This window comes from Microcaecilia unicolor, chromosome 14 (assembly GCF_901765095.1).
Source record: "Microcaecilia unicolor chromosome 14, aMicUni1.1, whole genome shotgun sequence".
Lineage (NCBI taxonomy): Eukaryota > Metazoa > Chordata > Amphibia > Gymnophiona > Siphonopidae > Microcaecilia > Microcaecilia unicolor.
Window position 1 is genome coordinate 28,627,314 of NC_044044.1, and position 25,694 is coordinate 28,653,007.

A 25,694-nucleotide genomic window follows, 5' to 3' on the forward strand; every position below is an offset into this window, starting at 1 on the left:
GTTCCTTACCGGCTTGGCGTACGCCTACGGTACTATGCAAGCCACATTGAGCCTGCAAATAGGTGGGAAAATGTGGGATACAAAGTCAACAAATAATAATAATAATAATAATAATAATATATCAATATTGCGGTTTCAAGTACAGGTAGTGGATTTTCCCAAGTCCATATTAATAATGGCTTATGGACTGGTTATTGCTCAGTAGATTGAAAAACTCATGACTTGGTATGTGGTATCTACCACATTTCTATCCCACATTAATTATCTAATCTAAGCCCATTACAACATAACATACATAAAATAAAATGTACAAACAGAACATCATAATTAAAACAATAAAAACATCAACCAGACAATTTTGATCCATCATTACGAGATTTACAACATAGTGGGCCTTTCAAAATTCTCTAAGGGACCCTTTCACTAAGCTACGGCAGGAAGTGACCTGCTCTAGTGTGGGCATGTGGAATTGCCGTGAGCTGAGGTCACGTACTACGACGGCCGTAAAAACTCTATTTTTAATACAGAGGTCACTAATGGTCGTGTGCTAGTAAAAAATTGGTGGACGGCCATTACTACTCAAGCCCTTACCCCCCTCTTATTTAGAAGGGGGTAAGAGCTCATGGACTAACCCAGTGTAGCATGCCTACTCCCTTCCCCCACCCAATCTAGAAAATACAAAATTATTTTCTGGTGCGGGAATTGGCATGCGGAATAAAATAAAACTGTTGCCGGGTACCTGCACATGCCTAGCGAGTGCTGTCTTGCCACACACTACCCATGCGATAGCCCTATTATTATTATTAGCATTTGTATAGCGCTACCAGACGCACGCAGCGCTGAACACCTGACACAGAAAGACAGTCCCGGCTCCATAGAGCTTACATTCTAAAAATACAGACAGACAAGACAATTAAGGGTGAGGGAAGTACTGGGCGAGAAGGAACAAGGGGAGGGCAATTGAGTAGTGGTTAGGAGCCAAAACATTCCATCTAGAATCTCCAATAGTAGCAACAGAATCTCCAATAGTAGCAACATTCCATGTTCCACTGCACTAACCACTAGGCTACTCCTCCACTAGCAACATTCCATGTAGAAGCCTGCCCTTGCAGATCACCAATGCGGCCGCGCAGGCTTCTGTTTCTGTGAGTCTGACATCCTGCACGTATGTGCAGGACGTCAGACTCACAGAAACAGAAGCCTGCGCGGCCGTGTTGCTCATCTGCAAGGGCAGGCTTCTACATGGAATGTTATTATTATTAACATTTGTATAGCGCTACCAGACACACGCAGTGCTGAACACCTGACACAGAGAGACAGTCCCTGCTCAATAGAGCCTACAATCTAAAAATACAGACAGACAAGACAATTAAGGGCGAGGGAAGTACTGGGCGAGAAGGAACTAGGGGAGGGCAATTGAATAGAGGCTAGGAGCCAAAAGCAGTGGTGAAAAGGTGGGTTTTCAGCATAGATTTGAAAACAGGTAGAGATGGAGCTAGACGTACAGGCTCAGGAAGTCTATTCCAGGCATAAGGTGCTGCGAGGGAAAAGGAGCAAAGCCTGGAATTAGCAGTGGAGGAGAAGGGGGATGACAAGAGAGATTTGTCAGGGAGAGATGAGAGCGGAGAGGTAATGATGGGGGGGGGGGGGGGCAGCAGAATGGATGCATGCATTTAAAGGTCAGGAAGAGAAGTCTGAACTGTATGCCCTAAGGCTGCAACTAAAATTCGTAATTATCGTCCAAAAGCAAGGTGAATTTAACTGTTTCCTAAAAGAAGGTAAAGAAATCAGTCAACTTTAAAGAGAGCGATTGTTCCACATAGTTCTGCCAGAAATAAAAAATAAAAAAAAAACAGACATGCAAATGCTCCTCTAGGCAGGCTTGATAAAAAGAGGGAATATCCGGCAGATATTTACCTTGAGATGATCGAGTTCTAGTAGGAGCTGTCACACCGCTTCCCTCTCCGGGTAGGCGAGATGTCTGCCAGCCTTGAGTAGCCTTGGGTAAGGACTCCACTTTTTTTTCTGACTTCCTGAACTTTTTCTTTATTAAGTTGAAAACAAGTACATCAATAAACCCAAATCTCTTGCAGCAATTCCTGGTGCAGCACTTCAAGGCCCTGAGTATGTCATCTCCAAGTTCATATAGGCCTCCGCCTAGGGCTGCCTTAACAAACTCAGCCCAGCCTTCTTTGCTTGGCTCGCTTTCCCCTCCAGACAACATCAGTTCCAGTCCTTGAGGAAAAATGCTTCCGTACGAACCAAGGGTGCTCACCAGTTAATCCCCCAAAGTCACAGATACATTGAAATAAGCAACCCCTGGGGACAAAGTTCCTTCCTCCCCGGAACAAAGTTCACGCACCCCTGGAATACAGTCCATTCCCCTTTCCCAAAACAGAGTCCTTGTTGAGTCTAAAGTTCATGTATATACATAAATAAGAGTTCTCTTGCTTCCAGCTCAAATCCTTTGCACCTTCCCCCTCCTTGTACATACAGAGGTCAAAGGGACCCCCCTCTCTTTCTTACATCAGCATCCAGCACACATGGTATCCGCCCAGGTGGGTCAGGTTTGAGCATTCTTTCCTGTAGCCTTTTCTCTTTCAAAACAGTCCTGGTCCTGAGCCCTGGGTGCAGCTCCCACACTTCAGGGGTCCCTCCCAAATACCTTGCTCCCACCCTGCACCAAGTTAGAGAATAGGGTTGCTATAAATCCTTTCAGCTTTTCTCCTTTCACCTTGGCCAGGACAGAGACATTCATGGGCTCTGTCTCAACAGCTTCACTCTCCAGGGGAAACTCTCCTCTAAGAGCTGCCATTGCATGGCTTCCTCCTCCTGTTTCTCTCCCAGCTGTGTCAAATCTCCCTGACTAGCCCTCCTGAGACAGTCAGAACCTTAGGAGCCTGGGAATTGTAGTACCTGCTACCTTTCTCAGCAGGGTCAGGTGTTCTATCTCGGGGCTGCTGGGAACTGTAGTCTTCCTGGTTCTCAGAAGAAAAGGAAGGTCTATACTTCCGGTGAGGGACAGGTACTCTGCCCCGAGGAAGCTGGGATTTGTAGTCTCCTAAGGTTTCCAGGTAAGACTTGCCCTTCCAGTGCCTTTCCCTAAAACCTTTCTTGCCTGTTTTCCTAGGCTCTTCACAGAGATGGTATGAACTACAAGACAAAGCCCAAAACAGCAAAAAGAAGGCACCAAGAGCCTTCAAAATAGGGACACAAATCCATTTACTAATGTAGCTTGAACAACAATCTTGTATTGATGAGCCTACACGGGCCGTGTTTTGGCGCACAGCACCCGCGCCAGGGGTCAAAAGGGTTTTTCTGGAGCAATCCTGATTGGAAGTATCCTGTACAATGTATACTAGGTTTAATGCTCAGTCAAGCGCAAAATAGTCATTTATAATCCGGAATCGATGCAAAAAGACTGGAAGCGGTGCAAAGAAAAGCTACGAAAATGGTATGGGATTTGCGTTGCAAACTGTACGAGGAGAGACTTGCTGACCTGAACTTGTATACACTGGAGGAAGGAGAAACAGGGTTGATATGATACAGACGTTCAAATATTTGAAAGGTATTAATCCGCAAACAAACCTTTTCCGGAGACGGGAAGGCGGTAGAACTAGAGGACATGAATTGAGGTTGAAGGGGGGCAGACTCAGGACTAATGTCAGGAAGTATTTTTTTACGGAAGGGTGGTGGAATGCCCTCCTGCGGGAGGTGGTGGAGATGAAAACGGTAATGGATTTCAAACATGCGTGGGATAAACACAAAGGAATCCTGTTTAGAAGGAATAGATCCATTGAATCTTAGCAGAGATTGGGTGGCGACGCCGGTAATTGGAAACAAAACGGGAGCTGGGCAGACTTCTACAGTCTACTCCCTGATCATGACTGAATAGATTGGGATGGGCTGGAGTGTAAATTTTAAGGGGCTTCAACGTTAACTTCAGAATTTTTAGTACAAGAACAGTGCTGGGCAGACGTCTACGGTCTGTGCCCTGAGAATGGCAAGGACAAATCAAACTCGGGTATAAAGTATCACATACCATGTAAAATGAGTTTGTCTTGTTGGGTAGACTGGATGGTCTGTACAGGTCTTTATCTGCCGTCATTTACTATGTTATTATGATTGCTCCAGAAAAACCCTTTGACCCCTGACGCAGGCACTGTGCGCCAATAGGCTCATCAATAAAAGACTGTTTTTCAAGCTACATTATTAAAAGGATTTGTGTCCCTATTTTGAAAGTCCTAAGTAGATAATATGCCTTTAAGTAGTAGCAATGCTCAAATGTACAACATTACGCCAGGGGCGTAGCCAGAGTTCGGCAGGAGGAGGGTCCAGAGCCCAAGGTGAGGGGGCACATTTTAGCCCCCCCCCCCAGCCACCAGCACCACCACCAACTTTGACCTCCCCCCCTCCCGCTGTCGCCTACCTTTGCTGGCGGGGGACCCCAACCCCCGCCAGCTGAGGTCCTCTTCTTCCTTCGTTTTGTTTCTGAGTCTGACGTCCTGCACGACTCAGAATGGAAATTTAGGAAGTGGGCAGGTCAGGGGCAGCACAGGGGGTGAAGTTGAGGAGGAGCTGGCAGTTATGCGGCTGGCAGCAATATTCAGTTCTGGCATCTGCATTGCTAACTGAGTGAATTTAGAATCGCTGAAATTCTTTTCAACGTTCAGCTGGTTAGCTAAGCATGTGCCGGAACTGAATGTCAGCATAACATAACTCTGGTGCCTGTCTTTCTGATCCCCCTTCCCACCTCATGAAGCAGACTCCCTCCCAAAACAGCACCCTCCTTCCAATCCACTTCCCCCTGAAGCAGCCCCCCTCCTTCCAACACCCTTGTCACACAGGATAGGCGCTTGAGGTCCTAGTAGTCTAGCGGGGGTGATGGGGGAAGGAATGAAGCCTAGTCACTCCTGCCCCTAGTGGCTGAGACTCCAAAATTGCTGTCGCACCCTCAGTCTCATGGAGTTGAAGCTGCTAGGTCAGAAACAAGAGGGCTTCACTCCTGCCCCATCACCTCTGCTGGACCACCAGGGACTTTCGGTAGGCTTAGGGGGGGTTTCTTGACTGGTGGTGGAGAGGTTGGGAGGAAGAGAAAATAAGGGGGGCTGTTTTGGAGAAGGAGGCAGATGGGAAGAAGTGGGGCTGCTTCAGAGGATGGGAGGGGGATTCTGGGGTTTGAGGAACAGTTTAACACTTATGCTGGTCTCGGCTGATATCTAGGCAGGGCCCATATGACTGTATTATGCAGTCCCAGGCCGTCCTAGACCTGCATAAGCCCCAGCAGCCAGCACAGGGACAATTTGCCCCAGATATTCAGTGTCAGTGCCCAGACATGATCAAGCACTGAATATCCAGGGCTAATAGCAAAAGAGAAGGAATGATCATCTCTTTCTTCACGTGACGTAGAAGATTTCTTGTTCTTGAAAGAAACAGATAAGCTTTGAATTTTGACAAGAAAGCAAAAACCAGTGAGAGGAGTGGCCTAGTGGTTAGGGTGGTGGACTTTGGTCCTGGGGAACTGAGGAACTGAGTTCAATTCCCACTTCAGGCACAGGCAGCTCCTTGTGACTCTGGGCAAGTCACTTAACCCTCCATTGCCCCATGTAAGCCGCATTGAGCCTGGCATGAGTGGGAAAGCGCAGGGTACAAATGTAACAAAAATAAAATAGATACTATTGGAGATTCTACATGGAATGTTGCTACTATTGGAGATTCTACATGGAATGTTGCTATTCCACTAGCAACATTTCATGTAGAAGGCTGCGCAGGCTTCTGTTTCTGTGAGTCTGATGTCCTGCACGTACGTACGTGCAGGACGTCAGACTCACAGAAGCAGAAGCCTGCGCGGCCACATTGGTGATCTGCAAGGGCCGACTTCTACATGGAATGTTGCTAGTGGAATAGCAACATTCCATGTAGAATCTCAAATAGTAGCAACAGTGGAGGAGTGGCCTAGTGGTTAGGGTGGTGGACTTTGGTCCTGAGGAACTGAGTTCAATTCCCACTTCAGGCACAGGCAGCTCCTTGTGACTCTGGGCAAGTCACTTAACCCTCCATTGCCCCATGTAAACCGCATTGAGCCTGCCATGAGTGGGAAAACACGGGGTACAAGTGTAACAAAAATAATAATTTGCATCCATTTTTTTCATGCAAGATTTATCTACTTGGACTTCAAAGGTTCTAAACTATTGTGTTTTCACAGATGTATTTGGAGATTAGTGTAAATGGAAAAGTAGTTTAACCACCTGCTGTTTTGGAGATCTTCCAAACATTACAATCCCAAGAGCCCCATATACTGTTTAAGTTCATCACTTTGCTGCCTTCTGGAGAAAGCCTTCAGCCTGTAGCTGTTGGCAAAGCTAGTGAGACAGAGGCTACCTATTAATTTATTGTATCTACAAATTATACTTTCTGGTAATTTTCAGAATTAAGTTTGGTATTTGGAAATGAGCAAGGCAGGCATAATCCATTCAGCTGATGATCTCTCCGTATAGTAGACTGTAAGTATCTACTTCTATTTATATTAATCTTTATTGTTTATCTACCTTGTAATTTTCAGTCTGTTAACATAAGTGAAAAAAAATGACATTCTGGAAATAAATTTAGAGGGTGCAGGATAGAGAATATGTCTTGATCCGCAACTAGCAACGGGCTTCTCTGCCGGTTTCAATATGCGTTCGTCTCCTGTCTTCTTCACGTTTTTTTTTCTTCTTCACCCACCCTCTTTGCAGTGTCTCATTGTCTCTTTCCAACTCTTTCTTTAATATATCGAAAGAGAACATTCATTGCCAAAGAAACCTTGAGTAGAGCATCAAGTTGCAAGTGCCACCTCTTCTTGATCAGATCAATAATTAATTCTGTTATTTACTTCTACACCTAGACTTGTTTCATTCCCTTCAGAAGAAAGAAATTGGACACTGGAAGTATCGTGAGATTATTAAAAAAAAAAAATTTCTTTGACAGTGATATTCATGTAATTAAATTCAACGTCTTGAGAGAACTGATGACCTGTGCTTGAGTTTGGGGAAAGGAGGACATGGTGAGTAGACTTCATGGGGGGAAAGTGTTGATCTGAGGGTTTGGGCTGATCTTCATATATGGGACTGGGATGGATTTTTATAATGAAGCTCTTCATTGGTCTACAGATGGACAGAACTTTATTCGCAATCTTCAAGACCATGATGTAGACCTTGCTCTTATGCAATGACGTCTATACTAGATTAAGCAAACCCTTTTAATCCACCTACGAAACTATGTTTTCAAAGGCAATTTAAAACCAAAGAATGTAGCTTAAGAGACAATATAATCCGATACTTTGGCGCTGCTCTCTGAAGGGTTACTGAGGTATAACTCTAAGAAAAGGAGCATGTGGGCAGCAGAATTTATTCAAGGGGCAAGAGTTACTTTAGAGGGGTTGATGAGTGTCTCTTGAACAGACAAAATTGTATAAACCATAAAATAGACCTCAATAAAAAAGTTTAGATGTCTTTCAGCTTAAGTCCTTAATACCGTTTAACATTTCTGAAACACTATTGCAGCACAGTACAGACATATATAAAAGAGAAAATCCCTTCTCCACAGAGATTGCAGTCTATTCAAGAGAAACATATAATATAATAAACAGGAGATTCTGGGAGAAAGTATTCTAGAGAAATGGTCAGGATGTAAAAGTAACTTCAAAAAGGTAAGTTTTTAGTCCGGATTTGAAAAGGACTAGAGACTGAGCATGACCCAGAAACTTAGGAATATTAATGTTCTCTGAGTCTCGTTTCACATATACCTTCTATTGTCTCTTGTGTCTCTGTTTTCCTCCAGTTCAGAAAGTGAAAGAAATGACAGTCAGCAACGAAACAAGAGTCACACATTTCATTTTGCAAGGACTTCCTGGCAATGAAGACTTACAGATAATATTCTTTGTAATGTTTTTTGTGATGTACGTCCTGACAATGGCTGGGAATCTTCTTATCGTGATCACTATATATGTGGACTCTCAGCTGCACTACCCCATGTATTTCTTCCTCAGCAACCTCTCTTTCATAGATTTATCCTTTTCTAACGTCACTGTCCCGAAATACCTTCTTAACTTTATCTTGCAGTGTAAAAAAATTGATTTCACCAACTGTCTTACTCAAATGTTTTTCATACATTTCATTGGGGGTGCAGAATGTTTTCACCTGACCCTGATGGCTTATGACCGTTATGTTGCCATCTGCAATCCTTTGCGTTATACTACAATAATGAACAAACGAGTCTGTTTCCTGCTGGTGATTGCTACGTGGACAGGGGGCTTACTCCATGCCTTTGCACAGGCATTTCCAACATTTGAGTTGTCCTTCTGTGGTCCTAACGAGGTAAACCATTTCTTTTGTGACACCCACCCCTTATCTGTGTTGGCTTGCTCTAATACCTTTATCAGTGAAACTTCGGACATGGTCAACAGCGGAACCTTAGCTCTTAGCTGTTTATTGCTTGTCTTCTTATCTTACGCCTACATTATCTCCACTATCTTAAAAATTAACTCAGCCGAGGGAAGGTGGAAAGCCTTCTCCACCTGTGCCTCCCACCTCATGGTGGTCACTTTGTTTTATGGCCCCTGTATCTTCATCTACATGAGACCCTCAGTGACGTTTGCAGCTGACAAAGTGGTTTCTGTGTTTTACACCATCGTGACCCCTGTGTTAAACCCTTTCATTTATGCTCTCCGAACCGAGAAGGTGAAAAAATCCATGAAGAGGCTGCTAGGTAGGAATATGTCTTTTCTGGGTATAGAGACAAAATGATTTCCTTTCTATTTCAAGGAAGAAACAACTGTATAATCACATCTGCTCTCAATGACTGATGCATGCTATTTAATCTTATATTTAATGCTCTGATTATTTTTCTTTCGATTAATTTTTTAATAGATGTTCTATTGAAAGCTTTGGTAAATCTGAATGAATTATAGACCTTTTGTTTGCAAGAACTGGAAGCCATATCTATTGCTTGTTAAACTTGAATTGATTGTGGTTTTATTTTTTCCAAATTCATTCAGTAGCAGTTTTTTCTAAGAGTTTTTATATATCTATTGACAACGCTGCTGCAAGTGTATTCGGTGTCCTAGGGGAAGCCTCAGCCTTATGCCTACGTCCCCTAATGTAGTAAATTTAAAACAAATCGGAGAAAGTTTTTCTTGAGCCAACACATAATTAAACTCTGGAATTTGTTGCCGGAGAACGTGGTGAAGGCGGTTAGCTTAGCAGAGTTTAAAAGGGGGGTTAGGCGGTTTCCTAAAGGACAAGTCCATAAACCACTACTAAATAGACTTGGGAAAAATGCACAATTCCGGGAATAACATGTATAGAATGTTTGTACGTTTGGGAAGCTCGCCAGGTACCCTTGGCCTGGATTGGCTGCTGTCGTGGACAGGATGCTGGGCTCGATGGACCTTTGGTCTTTCCCAGTATGGCAATACTTATGTACTTTTTTACTGAGGACCCCTGAATCTACTGCCTTCCCCAAGACATCATGTTTTTAAATATTATACTTTGTTATGTGTAGGTTTCACCCAGGTATAAGATTTCCAGAAGCCATTTACTACTACTACTACTTATCATTTCTACAGAGCTACAAGGCATACGCAGCGCTGTACACCATACACAAAAAGACAGTTCCTACTCAAAGAGCTTACAATCTAGATAAGAGAGGTAAACAGACAGAACAATTTACCAAGTCAAATGGATGCTGCCCCAGAACCTGCCACCCTAGGTGACAACTTACTCCTGCCAAATATGTGGGCTGCACCTGTCCATTGACTAAATAAACTTTTGCTATAAGTACGTAAGTATTGCCATACTGGGAAAGACCAAAGGTCCATCGAGCCCAGCATCCTGTTTCCAACAGTGGCCAATCCAGGTCACAAATACCTGGCAAGATCCCAAAAATGTACAAAACATTTTATACTGCTTATCCCAGCAATAGTGGATTTTCCCCCAAGTCCATTTAATGACGGTCTATGGACATTCCCTTTAGGAAGCCATCCAAACCTTTTTTAAACTCCGCTAAGCTAACCGCCTTTACCACATTCTCTGGCAACAAATTCCAGAGTTTAATTACACGTTGAGTGAAGAAAAACCTTCCCCGATTCGTTTTAAATTTACTACATTGTAGCTTCATCGCATGCCCCCTAGTCCTAGTATTTTTGGAAAGCGTGAACAGACGCTTCACATCTACCCGTTCAACTCCACTCATTAAGAACAGTCTCATCAGACTTTAATTTTGGGGACACACTTTAACAGAAAGTGTATATTTTTGTGGGAATTGTGTTCAAATATTTCTGGATGTGATGAGGGCGATATAGGCTCCCCCCCAGCTGGAATTGCAAGTTCTTGTGATCAGTGCAGCATTTTTGTTTTCACATTTCCTTGTAAATGTTTTGTTACTAATGAGAATAATCAATATGGTTTCTTCAATTCTGCTCAGCTAGAAACATTTATTCAAGCAAAGCAAATGAATTAGGGTCTTTTTTATCAAGCCGCGCTAGCACCGGGAGCGGCTTGGTAAAAGAGCCCCTCAGTTAATGAGCTAGATTGACTAGGGGGTGATATTTAACTCATTCAGGTCTGAAAGATGCCAGGTTTGCAATTAAAGAGAGAGATTCTCTTTTATTTTACTTTTCAGCTCCTTATCTTGGATCATCTCCTCTCCATAATGCCAGAAATATTTACTTAATATTGCTTCATATTTTTTTTTCATCGTTGTTCTTGAACGATTATAATTTTGATAATTCTAAGTGATGCCTTAGAGTTTTAGGGAGCCTTTTACAAAATGCGCACTAAACGCTAGAGATGCCCATAGGAATATATGAATGTCTCTAGTATTTAACGCACACTGAAAATGCTGGCGTGCCTTTGCAAAATGACCCCTAAATGTGGTAGGTTGTTTTGAGTTTAGTAACCGATACACAGATTTGTCTTTAATGAGTTTCTTCAGATGTGAGAAGAACTGAAATTCATTCAGACTGGACCATGAGATATTGGTCTTCATCCTTTTCGGACTGCTCTCACTCCCTTTCAGGCTCATTTTCGAAAGAGAAGGGCGCCCATCTTTCGACACAAATCGGGAGATGGGCGTCCTTCTCCCAGGGTCACCCAAATTGGCATAATCACTAACCCCCTCCCCACCAAAAAAAAAAAACTTTAAAAATATTTTTTTCCAGCCTCTATACCAGCCTCAAATATCATACCCAGCTCCCTGACAGCAGTATGCAGGTCCCTGGAGCAGTTTTAGTGGGTGCAGTGTACTTCAGGCAGGCAGACACAGGCCCACCCCCCCCTACCTTTTACACTTCTGGTGGTAAATGGGAGTCCTTCAAAGCCCACCACAAACCCACTGTACCCACACCTAGGTGCCCCCCTTCACCCCTTAGGGCTACGGTAGTGTTGTACAGTTGTGGGGAGTGGGTTTTGGGGGGGGGGGGTTGGGGGGCTGAGCACCCAAGATAAGGGAGCTATGCACTTGGGAGCAATTTCTGAAGTCCACATTGCTCCCTAGGGTGCCCGGTTGGTGTCCTGGCATGTGAGGGGGACCAATGCACTACGAATGCTGGCTCCTTCCATGACCAAAGGGCTTGGATTTGGCCGTTTCTGAGATGGGCGTCCTCGGTTTCCATTATCGCCGAAAACCGGGGACGACCATCTCTAAGGTCGACCTAAATGTGGAGATTTGGGCGTCCCCGACCGTATTATCGAAACAAAAGATGGCCACCCATTTTGTTTCGATAATACGGGTTTCCCCGCCCCTTTGTGAGGGCATCCTGCGAGCATGCCCTCAGGAAATCTTGGTCGCCCTGTTCGATTATGCCCCTCCATGTCTCTCGCACTGTGACTGATTCCCCTCCTATCACCTTCTGAAGTTGCCTTCTTGTATGTCTTATATCGCAAACTAAGAATTCCATTCTTTGTCCTACCTGTAAACTACAAAAATGAAAACTGGTATAGGTTTATTAGATTTTTGCTCAGGGATCCTTAAAAATGGATTGTTATTTGAGATGAATGAACAGTGTAAACATTATTTTATCTTAAGACGGTCATATGCTTGTTAAATGATTATTTGAAAGTATTTTACCTAATAAACAATTTTGTTTTTTGTCTCTAGATACCTGGATCTTTTCTTCCTGTTTCTCTACTTCTATCAAAATGAATAATTATTATTTTTTATATTAAAACAACGCTTTCAAATTATGGGGCCTTTCTACTAAGTGGTGATAGGCACTAGTGAGTACCGTCAGGCTACTGCAGCAGCCCGGCGGTACTTCCCACCCCTAGCGTGCTGTCATTTCTGGCGCTACAAAAGTTTATTTATTTTTGTAGTGCCGAGTGTACCCAGAAGTAATCGGGCAGTGCCGTACACTGCCCAGTTATAGTCGTGTTAATGCGGGAGCCCTTACCGCCACCTCAATGGGTGGCGGTAAGGGCTCCCCTCTGAAATGGCCACACGGCAAGTGCTTTACTTGCCGCCCAGCCATTTCCTGTAAGAAAGCAAGACTTCCCTTTTACCAACTGGATTAAAAGGGGGCCTCAGAGCGCGTAAAACACACACCCACACCAACGGCGGCTCCTTTTGCCACAGCTTGGTAAAAGAGAGCACTTTTAGTGGGTACTGCAGTGCACTTCAGGCAGGCGGACCCAGGCCCATCCCCCCACCTGTTACACTTGTGGTGGTGAATGTGAGCCCTTCAAAACCCACCCAAAACCCACTGTACCCACATGTAGATGCCCCCTTCACCCCTTAGGGCTATGGTAGTGGTGTACAGTTGTGGGGAGTGGGGTTTGGGGGGGGTTAGGCGGCTCAGCACCGAAGGTAAGGGAGCTATGCACCTGGGAGCAATTTGTGAAGTCCACTGCAGTGCCCCCTAGGGTTCCCGGTTGGTGTCCAGGCATGTGAGAGGGACCAGTGCACTATGAATGCTGGCTCCTCCCATGACCAAATGCCTTGGATTTGGTCATTTTTGAGATGGGCGTCCTCAGTTTCCATTATTGCCGGAAACTGGGGGGCGACCATCTGTAAGGTCGACCTCAATGTTGGGATTTGGGCATCCCCGACCGTATTATCAAAACGAAAGATGGACGCCCATCTTGCTTCGATAATACAGGATGCCCCGCCCCTTCACAGCGCCGTCCTTAGAGATGGGCGCCCTTAGAGATGGTCATCCCTGTTTGAAAATGCCCCTCCACGTGTTTTTTTTTTAGAGTGGGGCGTGTTTATGGGTGTGGAGTAGGTATTCCCTGCGCTGATCAGTTAGCATGGGGGCATTTCTGCGTGCCAAGCGATTAGCACCAGATTAGCACAGGAGTCCCCTACTACCTACAAAATAGAAGGTGATAAAGGTTTCCATAACAATGGCCACACACTAATTTGGGAAATTAGCGTGTGGCCATTAAGGGAAAAGAGAAAAAATGCAGTCATTTTGGTGCTGTGCTAATCGTGGCCTCAGCGCATTGGAAATCCACGTGCTAAAAATAGCTTGGGCCAATCTTTAGCATGGCTTAGTAAAAGAGTCCCTATAAGCTGACAGATGTGCCCATCTTGAGAATAACAAAACAAGGGATCCTGTTCTTACGTTTCTATAATATGTGGCCTTAGAGGGCCCTTACCTGGGTTTTTCCCACACGCTAAGGCGGTAAAAATGCTTTATTCCTATTTTTTACATTAACGACCATGCGTGAATGTTCAGCTAATCACTCCAAATGTGGAAAATTATACACCAGCCCTACGAATTATCAGTGAATCTCTTAGTCGCTGCATTTTGTTTTTAAGACGAAGGGAAAAGGCCTCAGCAGACAAAGAATTCTTGGAAAATATTGCAGCTCCTTATGACTCAGATCAATCTTTGGCCACAAACCTGCAATTGTTTTTACTTTTATTAATTTATTGCACTATATATATATTTTTTTTTTTTGCTGAAACATCGGCACCATGTCAGAGACACTTTTTCCGCCCTTCAGCATGATATCTCTTCAGTTTGAAGCATTTAAATCAAAAGTTTGAGAATGCCCCTGAAGAAGTCTGTTGCTTGGATTTCAGACTAAATCGCTTTCCTTTTCTAAACCTCAACGTAAACTAGAGTCAGGTGCACAACTTATCATTTCTATTCCCCAGAGAGCAGGTGATGTAAGTTACACCTGAAGCAATAGAGATTACAATGACTTGCTCCTCGGGGGGGGGGGGGGGGGAGAAGAAGGATTTGAACCCAGGCTTCTCCAGCTTTCATTCGGCTGCTCTAGCAAGAAGGCTACTTCTCCGTTCCCAATCCATACCCTGAAAAAAAAAATCAAATATTCCAAATACAAGAATTCTATGAACAAAACACTTTCCCTGTTGGTTTCAGCTGCTTCTCTTTAGACCACCTGTCCGGTATCACATTTGATACCCCTTACTATTTTTTTTGATTGTTGTAGACAGCTCATTTCTTCATGTTTGATTTCAGATTTCCTTAATTTCTTTTTCTAAACACGAGCTCTAAGTAAAGTAGAGACAGATGCACAACTTATGTTTTTCCGTTCCCAAGAGGGTTTATGATGCACGTTGCACCTGAAACAGTGGAGAGTGAAGTGACTTGGTCCTTGGTGGGGAAAAGCAGGATTTGAACCCCGGTTCCCTGGCTTTCATTGCACTGCTCTAGCCACAAGGTTACTTCTCTATTACCAATCCATGCTTTATCATTTTCAAGGCCCTTCTCTGTACCTTTTCTAATTCCGCTATACCTTTTTTGAGATGTGGTGACCAGAACTGCACACAATTTTCAAGGTTACAATCTCCAGAGACACATCCATGATGTGCTCATACTCCACCCGTATTTATGTTCCCTCACAATTATGCTCTAAGCGATGTTGGCTCTTATGTTGCAATCCAGCTTATTTTCGAAGGAGATGGCCGGCCATCTTCCGACACAAATCGGGAGATGGCCGGCCATCTCCTGAAGCCGGCGAAATCGGTATAATGGAAAGCCGGCTTCAGCTGATAATGGAAAAAAGAAGGCCGGCTCTGAGGAGCATTTCGCTGGCTTCACTTGGTCCATATTGTTTTAGGACCGAGTCTCAAAAAAGTGCCCCAACTGACCAGATGACAACCGGAGGGAATTGGGGATCACCTCCCCTTACTCCCTCAGTGGTCACCAACCCCCTCCCACCCAAAAAAATTAAAAAAAATTTTTTTTTGCCAGCCTCTATGCCAGCCTGAAATGTCATACCCAGCTCCCTGACAGCAGTATGCAGGTCCCTGGAGCAGTATTTAGTGGGTGCACTGAACTTCAGGCAAGTGGACCCAGGCCCATCCCCCCTACCTGTTACACTTGTGGTGGTAAATGGGAGCCCACCGAAACCCACCTGAAACCCACTGTACCCACATGTAGGTGCCCCCCGTCAACCATAAGGGCTATGGTAATGATGTAGAATTGTGGGGAGTGGGGTTTGGGGGGGGAATTTGGGGGGCTAAGCACCCAGGTAAGGGAGCTATGCACCTGGGAGCTATTTTTATTTTTTAGAAGTGCCCCCTAGGGTGCCCGGTTGGTGTCCTGGTATGTCAGGGGGACCAGTGCACTACAAATGCTGGCTCCTCCCATGATCAAATGCCTTGGATTTGGCCGGGTTTGAGATCACCGGCCTCGGTTTCCATTATCGGTGAAAACCGATGCCGGCCATGTCAAACCCAGCCATCTCTGACATTTGGCCGGCCCTAATCGTATTATCGAAACGAAAGATGGCCGGCCATATTTTTCGATAATACGGTTCGGGACCGCCTTTTGCGGCGCCGGCCATATAGATGGACGGCCATCTATTTGGCCAGCGCCGTTCGATTATGCCCCTCAATATAGCACCCGGCACTTATGCACATTATTGCCAATTAGATATGCCAAATAACATTTTTAGGTGCTACATTATTCTTTAACTTTCCATCATTATTTTTAGAATTGTCCTTCACGTGCATTTTCTCTCTGTGGATCAGAATCTTGTCTTCCAGCTTCTGTGCCTCCATCAAAAAAGGGAATAGTAGTTCTTTTTATTAGATATATTAAAGGAAGCTATAAGAAAATAATTAGATAGAACCTACGTTTAACCTCTAGAGGTCAGGGAAATCAACCTTGTCAAGGCTGTTGAGCAACACCTTTCCCAACCTCTACATAAATGTTAATCTGTGAAATGAACAAATCAAATGCTTGACAAGTACAGAAGAAAATGCAGTCTTAATATTAAAAACCTCAGCTTGATTCTTTTCTACTAGCTAAACCTAAGACATTAGCATTTAACTATTCACCTTTCCAAATGCAGCTCATGCCAGTTACAATCAGGTTCAGTATTTAATTTCCTGCCCCGGAGGGCTTCCAATCAATGTTGTAAATAAGGCAACGGAGGATTAAGGCTACTATTTACTAAAACGAAATGAGCTATTAATGCAGTAATTAATATGCATTAACAGTTAACATGGCACCTTGGCAGTTAGTGCTTCCTCCCACCTTCTTATCATCAGTCATGTTGTTTCAGTTGCAAAGGACAGAGAATTTCTGTCACAACACCAAGGGTCCCACCCAGTGGCGTATCTACGTGGGGCCACAGGGGCCTGGGCCCCTGTAGATTTGTCCCTGGACCCCCACCCTGCCGACCACCCCTCCCACCGCCAATCCTCCCCCGCCGTCGCCTACCTTTTGCTGGCGGGAGACCCCAAACCCCGCCAGCCGAGGTCCTCTTCTTCCGGCGCAAGGCTTCGTTCTGTTTCTGTGAGTCTGATGTCCTGCACGTACAATGTGCAGGACGTCAGACTCACAGAAACAGAACGAAGCCTTGCAGATCAGCTAGCGGCCGCGTTGCTGGCTGATCTGCAAGGCTTCATCCTGTTTCTGTGAGTCTGACATGTGCAGGACATGAGACTCACAGAAACAGAACAAAGTCTTGCACCGGAAGAAGAGGACCTCGGCTGGCGGGGGTCAGGGTCCCCCGCCAGCAAAGGTAGGCGATGGCGACGGCGGGAGGGGGGGTCGAGACTCTCGGCAGGGTCGCTGGCAGGGGGGGGGGTGGTCAAAGTCTGGCTACGCCCCTGGTCCCACCTGCCCATCATGACTGAATCCACAGTATTGATTCACCAGAGTGGTAGACTGCCAAGATGGATCCTAAGCAATGTAAACGGGTCTGTCTTTTTCTAAGATTATCTAGATTTGGGGTCACTGGGTTCAGACCTGTATATGTGTAAGTATAGGGTTACCATATGGCTCCAAATAAAGGAGGACGGATTGAGCCAGCCGGGTTTTACTTCCATTGCTTTCAATGGAAGTAATTGAGCCAGCCGGGTTTTACTTCCATTGCTTTCAGCAATGGAAGTAAAACCCGGCTGGCTCAATCCGTCCTCCTTTTTCTGGAGCCATATGGTAACCCTATGTAAGTATGTGTAAACATGTAACAGCGGTTAGCGTATCTGGGTTTAAAAAAAAGGTTTGGGCAAATTCCTGGAAGAAAAGTCCATAGTCTGCTATTGAGACAGTCATGAGAAGCAACTACTTGCCCTAGGATTTGTAGTATGAGTGTTGCCACAATTTGGGTTTCTGCCAGGTACTTGTGACCTGCCTTGGCCACTGTTTGGAAAACAGGATACTGGGCTACATGGACCATTGGTCTGACCCAGTATGGCTACTCTTCTGCTCTTATGTAATTCTCTATCCTCAATGGATGCTACTCAACTGATTTGACTCTCTGGTCTCCTCAATTTCCTCTTTCCTTTTCTATTTATTTGATATTGTAAACCACATTACTAGATTGTATTAAATGTGTTTTATAAATGTACATTTAAAGTTTAGGTAGATAATCACATTTTATTAAAGCTACAAAACAAAACCCATGGACGGAAGCAGCGGGAGTTTTCCCCACACATGCTTTATCAGCAACTGATCATTCTGGAGCGGCTGTGCCTAGGTAAACACGCAGACTGTTGAATGTGTTTTCCTTTTGCAACTCCCTCAACTTTTTCTCTCACCCGCTACCGGACTGTTTCTGCCGGGGCCTCAGAAAACAAAGACACACAGGAGCCGGTCTAAAGAGAAGCTGCAGAAATCCACAGGGAAGTGTTTTGTTCTGGATAGGTACAGCTAAGGAGGTTAGATAAAACAGGAAATGGGGGTGACATTAAAAAGTTGAAGCCAATTAGGTTAGCCCCTGTTTCCCCTTCTCACACAGCCATCATCACTGTACCCTCAAAACAAAGCAAGCAAACCTATGAGCTGCTGAATCCATGTTGTTCTTTATTGTTGGTAGCATTTTTATTTAATCTCATACACATTTTCAAACATGCCGGCTTGTGCAGTATACAGATATACACAGAGGAAGTATAATATCGGAATAACTTTTTATAGGTAGAATAATAATTTGTTAAATCATAATCAGTGTGTCAAAGGCGGTTAGCTTGGCAGAGTTTAAAAAGGGGTTAGACGGTTTCCTAAAGGACAAGTCCATAAACCACTACTAAATGGACTTGGGAAAAATCCACAATTCCAGGAATAACATATATAAAATGTTTGTACGTTTGGGAAGCTCGCCAGGTGCCCTTGGCCTGGATTGGCCGCTGTCATGGACAGGATGCTGGGCTCGATGGACCCTTGGTCTTTTCCCAGTATGGCATTACTTATGTACTTATGTACTTATTTGAAGGGGCTAGTTATAGGGATACCCTAGCACTGTTACATTTGTGTAAAGATTTTTTTTCTTCTGGTAAAGGGCCACTTAACAGACATCAGCTGCTCAACATTCAGAGTTTCTATTTATTTACTTATTTATGACATTTATATCACACATTAAACATAAATTAGGTTAAAACCAGGGAGCATTTAAACAAATGTTTTCCTGTGCCTACATCAAAAGAAAAAGGTGGCATATGGGAACTTGCTCATTTTGTTTTGTGGATCGCAGTGGTGTATTATAAAAATGCACTTGGTATTTTTTTTATTACTACTATTTAAAAGACATGTATTAAGGTAGCTCTGCCCTCATTATTCAATATCTAAGTACACAAGTATTGACATACTGGGAAAGACCAACATCCTGTTTCCAACAGTGGCCAATCCAGGTTACAAATACCTGGCAAGATCCCCAAAAAAGTACAAAACATTCTATACTGCTTATCCCAGAAATACAGAAGTCCAGAGTCAGTCTAAATGTGCCAACATTGTCCAGTTCAGCACACTATTAGCTGCCAAGTTTATACAAAGTTAATAATGTTCAGTGAAAAATAAATCTGTTGGCTCAGGCCGCCAGCAATGTGAATATTCCATCGTTTCATTATTGCTACCATGCATTACATATGGGCATTTGCTTTAAACTTTGTTGTTATTTGTTTATCCAGACTTTACATGCACATGGTTTTTTGCATTTTAAATCCAAAGGTGAATCCTAAAGGTGGCTGAACAATTAGGTATAAACTGGGTTGTTTCTGACTTGTTTTGGACTGCTTTGGATCCTGCTGATCTGTGTGCATCTGCTGACTGGAATTTTGGAAGATGGAAATAAGAAACTAAAAAAATTTTGGATATACTCTGTAGAGGTTGTTCACTTTTGCAATGTGATGGATGCCTGTTCTGGTGTGTGCAACCCAACTTTGTTTGGGATAATGTGGGATATAAATGTAAAAACAAAATCCTTTATCCTCCACCTTTTATGATGCCTGCCTATCCAAGTGGATGGTGATGAAACAAGGAAAGCAAGTTTGGTCCAGGGAAGACTAAATCAAAATAACCTGTTCCTTAGCTGGGCTCTAGTGCCCCCATATTGAAAATGTGACCGTACCATCGCTCTGTGGTTATGTTTCACTAATAAGTTAAACAATTAACTGACTTTCTTGAAAGGATTATATAAGCTTTGGATGCATGACTAGGAGCAAAAGCATATACTTATTTATACAATATCACAATTCTTCATGTACAGCCACAAAACAACCTTTCAGAGTGGATAGTGTTTACAATGAGCTCCTTTTATTATCGACCAGAAAGGTAATTTTAAAACAATACAGGAACGTAAGACCTTTGAAATAAGAATGATTGAATATTTTGACACACAACAAACAGGACTTAATAAGGATCTGGGTTTTCTAACCCATTATAAACCATAAAGCCATATTTCTCTGTTTATTTCCCTCCTCTCACCTACCAACACCCATCCTGTTAGAATATCAATGGTATGCTTTGATGTCCCCATGCATACCTCCGACCCACCCCCATCCTCCCACCCTGTCAGACTGTCATAGTAATGCTTGAATGTTTTCACTTATATACACTGTCAGCTAGCACATTTGCTTAGTTCCGATCTGACGAAGAAGGGCAACCTTCGAAAGCTAATCAAGAAATGTATTAAGTTATGTCCAATAAAAAAGGTATCATCTTATTTTCTTTTCCATGTTTTATTTGGTTTGATTTCTATTGATAACCTTAAGAGTGGACTAACACGGCTACCACACCTCTCTACATGTAGAACCCCAAAGAATAGCAAGATTCCAGAATGCTAAAGAGTGACAAGATTCCACGCAGAATCTCAAAAAGTAGCAACGTTCCATGTAGAACCCCAAAGAACAGCAAGATTCCGGAATGCTAAAGAGTGACAAGATTCCATGCAGAATCTCAAAGAGTAGCAACGTTCCATGTAGAACCCGATCTGGAAGAAGGGCAACCTTCGAAAGCTAATCAAGAAATGTATTAAGTTATGTCCAATACAAAAAGGTATCATCTTATTTTCTTTTCCATGTTTTATTTTGTTTGGTTTCTATTGATAACCTTTAAGAGTGGACTAACACGGCTACCACACCTCTCTATTATCGACCAGATAAAGGAGATAAGCGTTTTAAGTTTTGGCACAGTATAAGTCATCAGAAGAACAAAATATAAGAAAACAGGAAGTTGCATCAGAAGGCGGGAGTCAGCAGAGGAGGGAAGGCCCCAGAGCAGGCCTATGGGGAATCTCCTTGTGTCATGATGGGGAGGAAGGGAGGGAGGAGATGCCTGACCTGCGGTAATCACTGTTTTTTATTTTTATCGCGGGACGGTAAAAGGTTTTGCTCCTGCACCCATGGTAAACCTTGATAAACAAAAACTTTTACTGTGGATTATTGTGGGTCCCCATCCCCATGTCATTCTCTAATCAATATGTCAGTTTAAATAGCAAAGGGCAAGGAAATTCTGTCTTCCCTTCCAATGGCAGAAGCAGGGGCAGAGTACTCTGGTTTACCTTTGAGGAAACAGTGAGTGAGAAAGAAAGGACATTTCTTTTCTTCATATGCTTAAAAAAATTTCTTGTTCTTAAAAAAAAAAAAAACCCAGATATGCTTTGAATTTTGACACTAAGAACAAAATCTGATAGAAAACGATTTGCATTCATTTTTCATTCAAGATTTATCCACCTGGACTCTTGAGGTTCCAAAGTATTGTTTTTGCTTTTGTGGCGAATAATATAAATGACAAAGTTGTTTTAACCTACTGCTTCTTTAGGGATCTTCTAAAGATTTAAATCCCAGGAGCCCCAAGTACAGTTGAAGCTCATTATTTTGCTGCCTACTGGAGAAAACCTTCAACCTGCAGCTGTTGGCATAGCGAGTGAGGCAGAGACTACATATTCTCCAAAATTTCTGAATTTACTGTATCTATAAATTACACTCTGTGGTAACTTTCAGGAATATGCTTAAATCCTGGAATTGAGCAAGGTATAAAATCATCCATTTGAGTGCTGATCTCGCCAGATAATATCCTGTAAGTATCTACCTCTGTTTTTCTATATCTACTTAAGGTTCACCCAACTTCAAATTTTCAATTTTTTCACATAACTGTTTCAGCATCCATTCAACTTGTCTCTTTTTCACTCTGTTTTATTGATTTATTTGCTACATTTCTATCCCACATTTTCCCACCTATTTGCAGGCTCAATGTGGCTTGCATAGTACCGTAAAGGCGTTCGCCAAGTCCGGTAGAGAAACAAATACAGGATTTTTTTTGTGGTCGAATAAGTTAGGTGTGTTTCAGGCACCATGGGGGTCAGAGAGGGAAGGTTGTATATTGTCCAGTTGGTTTTGCTGTGTTGCCGGGTGTAGGCATTTATGTTGGGTTGGTAGGGTAAGCCTTTTTGAACATGTTGGTTTTTAGTGATTTCCTGAAGTTTTAGATGGTCATAGATTGTTTTCACAGCTTTGGCAATACGTTCCATAGTTGTGTACTTATATAGGAGAAGCTAGATGCATAGGTGGTTTTGTATTTGAGTCCTTTGCAATTTGGGTAGTGGAGGTTTAGGTATGTTCGTGATGACCAGGTTCTATTTCTGGTTGGCAGGTCTATAAGGTCTGTCGTGTATCAAGGGACTTCGCCGTAGATAATTTTGTGGACCAGGGTGCAGATTTTGAATATAATACGTTCTTTGATTGGGAGCCGATGCAGTTTTTCTCGGAGGGGTTTAGCACTTTCGAATCGTGTTTTACCAAATGTCAGCCTGGCTGCTGTGTTTTGGGTGGTCTGGAGTTTCTTTGTGAGTTGTTCTTTACATCCCGCATAGATTCCGTTGCATAATCTGCAGGGCTTAGAACCATTGATTGTATTAAGTTACGAAATGTTTCCCTCGGGAAAAAAGGTTTTACGCGTTTAAGTTTTCTTGTCTCGCCCCCAACTTGCTGTAACTCACCGTCTCTTTCTCTTTCCTTAATATGACAAAAGAATAATCATTGCCATACAATAGGAAGAGTGGGAAAGAATTTGTCCGATTAGAATTGTATTGCCAGTACTATCACTTCTTGTTTACAGAGATCATTAATTCTATTATTTATTTTTTGTCCAGGGATTTCAACTCGGTCCTCAAGATAGATACATCAACCAGTCAGGTTTTCAGAATATCCACAATGAATATGAATTAGATAGATTTGCATAGAATGGAGGCAGTACATGCAAATCTGTCTCATGCATATTCATTGTGATATCCTGCAAACATGACTGGCTGTGTGTGTCCAAACAATTGGGTTGAGAACCCCTGTTTTAGACCCAGACTGACACGAAACACATTTCATTCTTTTCAGAAGAAAGGAATTCTTCTCTGGAAGTATTGTGAGATTCTAGAATGTTCCCAATATGTTATTTAATATCTATGTAATTAAATAACATATTGGGAACACTGATGAACTGTACTTGAATAAGCAGAAAGAGGCCAGTGGGTAGCACGAGGTGAGTAGACCTCATGATTGTGGGACTGTGATGATTTTTTAAAAATGAATTCTTAATTTGACTACAGATAGGCAGAACATTATTCATAATCTTCTGGACCAGCACGCAGAACTTATTTTATTTTTTTATTTCATTTGTATCCCACATTTCCACACTGATTACAGGCTCAAAGTGGCTTACAATAAAACTGTAGTAAAGCTACAGTGCAAGAAGTACAATTATGCAAATTGAGAGTAAGATAGGAAATTATTATTATTATTAACATTTGTATAGCGCTACCAGACGCATGCAGCGCTGAACACCTGACACAGAGAGACAGTCCCTGCTCGATAGAGCTTACAATCTAAAAAATACAGACAGACAAAGACAATTAAGGGCGAGGGAAGTACTGGGTGAGAAGGAACAAGGGGAGGGCAATCGAGTAGAGGCTAGGAGCCAAAAGCAGTGGTGAAAAGGTGGGTTTTCAGCATAGATTTGAAAACAGGTAGAGATGGAGCTAGGCGTACAGGCAATAAGTAAAAGATAATAACGTGTAATTAGTGTCCTTGGATCATATTAATAGTAAGGGTTAATTCAGATTATGTTGAACCAGGAGAATAAGCCTTCTTAAACAGTACTGATTTCAATAATTTAGGTAGTTCTGGGTAGATTTTACTGATTTGGGTAAGGCATTCCACAGTTGACTGCCTTTTGTAAGTGAAGTTTGAGGCGTAAATTGATTTGTATTTTAGGTCATTACAGTCTTATGGTGAGGCAATGAGCTATATAAGGGAAACACTCCCAGAATACACTGGGAGGGTGAGACAACATGGCTGACCCACTTGATGGGATCTCAGTCGGAAGGTATGGATGGGATCGGGCAGCAGGTGGAGGTGGAAGGATGTGTGAATGCCAATGTTATGGATTAAAAACCCTTTTTATCAACCTATGAAACTATGGGGTAAACATTCAGTTGCAAGTAGTCACTGCTTTTTGCCTGCTGCTGGTATATTTATTTATTTATTTATTAGGATTTATTTACCGCCTTTTTGAAGGGATTCACTCAAGGTGTTCTACAGTAAGAATAAGTCAAACATGAGCAATAGGCAATTACAGCAGTAAAAATATTCAAATAACAATACAAAGTATGGCATAGTTTACTACTTACAATGTCAACACAATACGTAATAGAACATTTTAATTGACAGTGGTAGGGTATAAGCAAAGATATTATTCCTGGATGTTCAAAGCTGGGTCGTTTCCAGGTATCAGTATAGAATATCCAGGCATAGGTGGTTAGATCATTATCAAATGCGATATTCAGCGCCAAACCGCATAACTGGAAAAAGAAAGAATTGACTTTTATGCAGTTATATTTGTCCTGAATAACTTGTTCAGTAAAGTGCTGAAGATCCGCACTTAACCCTATAAGTGTCAACTCCACCTCCCGACCACCCACAAACTAGCTGATTTAAGCATTAACCGGGTATATTCGGCCACACTGCCAGGTTAAATGCCAGTGAATATGCCAAGTTAGAACCAGACAAGTGATTTAGATGGCCGGGATCCCTCCTGACCGTTTTAATCACTTTTAATATTGGTTCCTATATTTTCAAAGGCAATTAAAAACCAAAATACCTAAAAAGACACCACAATCCAACTTCTGGATTCTGTTCTCTGAAGGGTTAGTGAGGTATGACTGTGGGATATCTGAAAGAATAAGAACATTTGAGCACTGACAAGAGTTATTAATATAGAATAGAAGAGAGAAGATGAAAGACTAATGTTATCTGGCAGCTTAAGTCCTTATTACTATTTATCTTGTTGGGCAGACTAGCTGGACCGTGCAGGTCTTTTTCTGCCGTCATCTACTATGTTACTATGTTGTGTTACTATCATGTCTAAAACATTACAAGGTGTATTCAACACTGTACAGACACATCTAAGCGAGACAGTCCCTGCTCCACAGAAATTACAATCTAGTGAAGCGAAACGGATATAACAAACAGATATAACCGCCAACTCCAGGTTCCGCCCTTTCTGCCTTGCCTCACCCTATGCTTGGAATAAACTCCCTGAGCCCATACGCCAAGCCCCCTCCCTGCCCATCTTCAAATCCTTGCTCAAAGCCCACCTCTTCAATGTCGCTTTCGGCACCTAACCTTTATACCTCTAGCCAGGAAATCTAGACTGCCCCCAATTTGATTGACTGCACTTTTTTGTCCTTTAGATTGCAAGCTCCTTTGAGCAGGGACTGTCCTTCTTTGTTAGATTGTACAGCGCTGCTTAACCCTGTAGCGCTTTAGAAATGTTAAATTCTAGTAGTAGTAATGTATTATAGAGACGCAGTGGCGTTCCTAGGGGGGCTAACACCCGGGGCGGATCGCCGATGCGCCCCGCCCCCCAGGTGCAGTGCCCCCCCGGAACAGCGTGACGCCCCCCCCCGGCGAAAGAACCCCCGATCCCCCGGTGAAAGAACCCTCCTCCCCCGGGTGCACGCCTCTGGGGGAGG

General features: G+C 43.1%; 1 protein-coding gene across 1 annotated transcript; it reads left to right on the plus strand.

The window, feature by feature from the left end:
* Positions 1 to 7,832: 7,832 nt before the first annotated feature.
* Positions 7,833 to 8,783, plus strand: LOC115457295 (olfactory receptor 1509-like). The gene has a single exon (XM_030186718.1). The coding sequence runs from the start codon at positions 7,836 to 7,838 to the stop codon at positions 8,781 to 8,783; it is 948 nt and encodes a 315-aa protein (XP_030042578.1). The 5' UTR covers positions 7,833 to 7,835.
* The last annotated feature ends 16,911 nt before the right edge of the window (positions 8,784 to 25,694 follow it).

Bases quoted from the DNA above. Each gene is read 5' to 3' on its own strand.
- LOC115457295 (XM_030186718.1), top strand. From the start codon at position 7,836: ATGACAGTCAGCAACGAAACAAGAGTCACACATTTCATTTTGCAAGGA.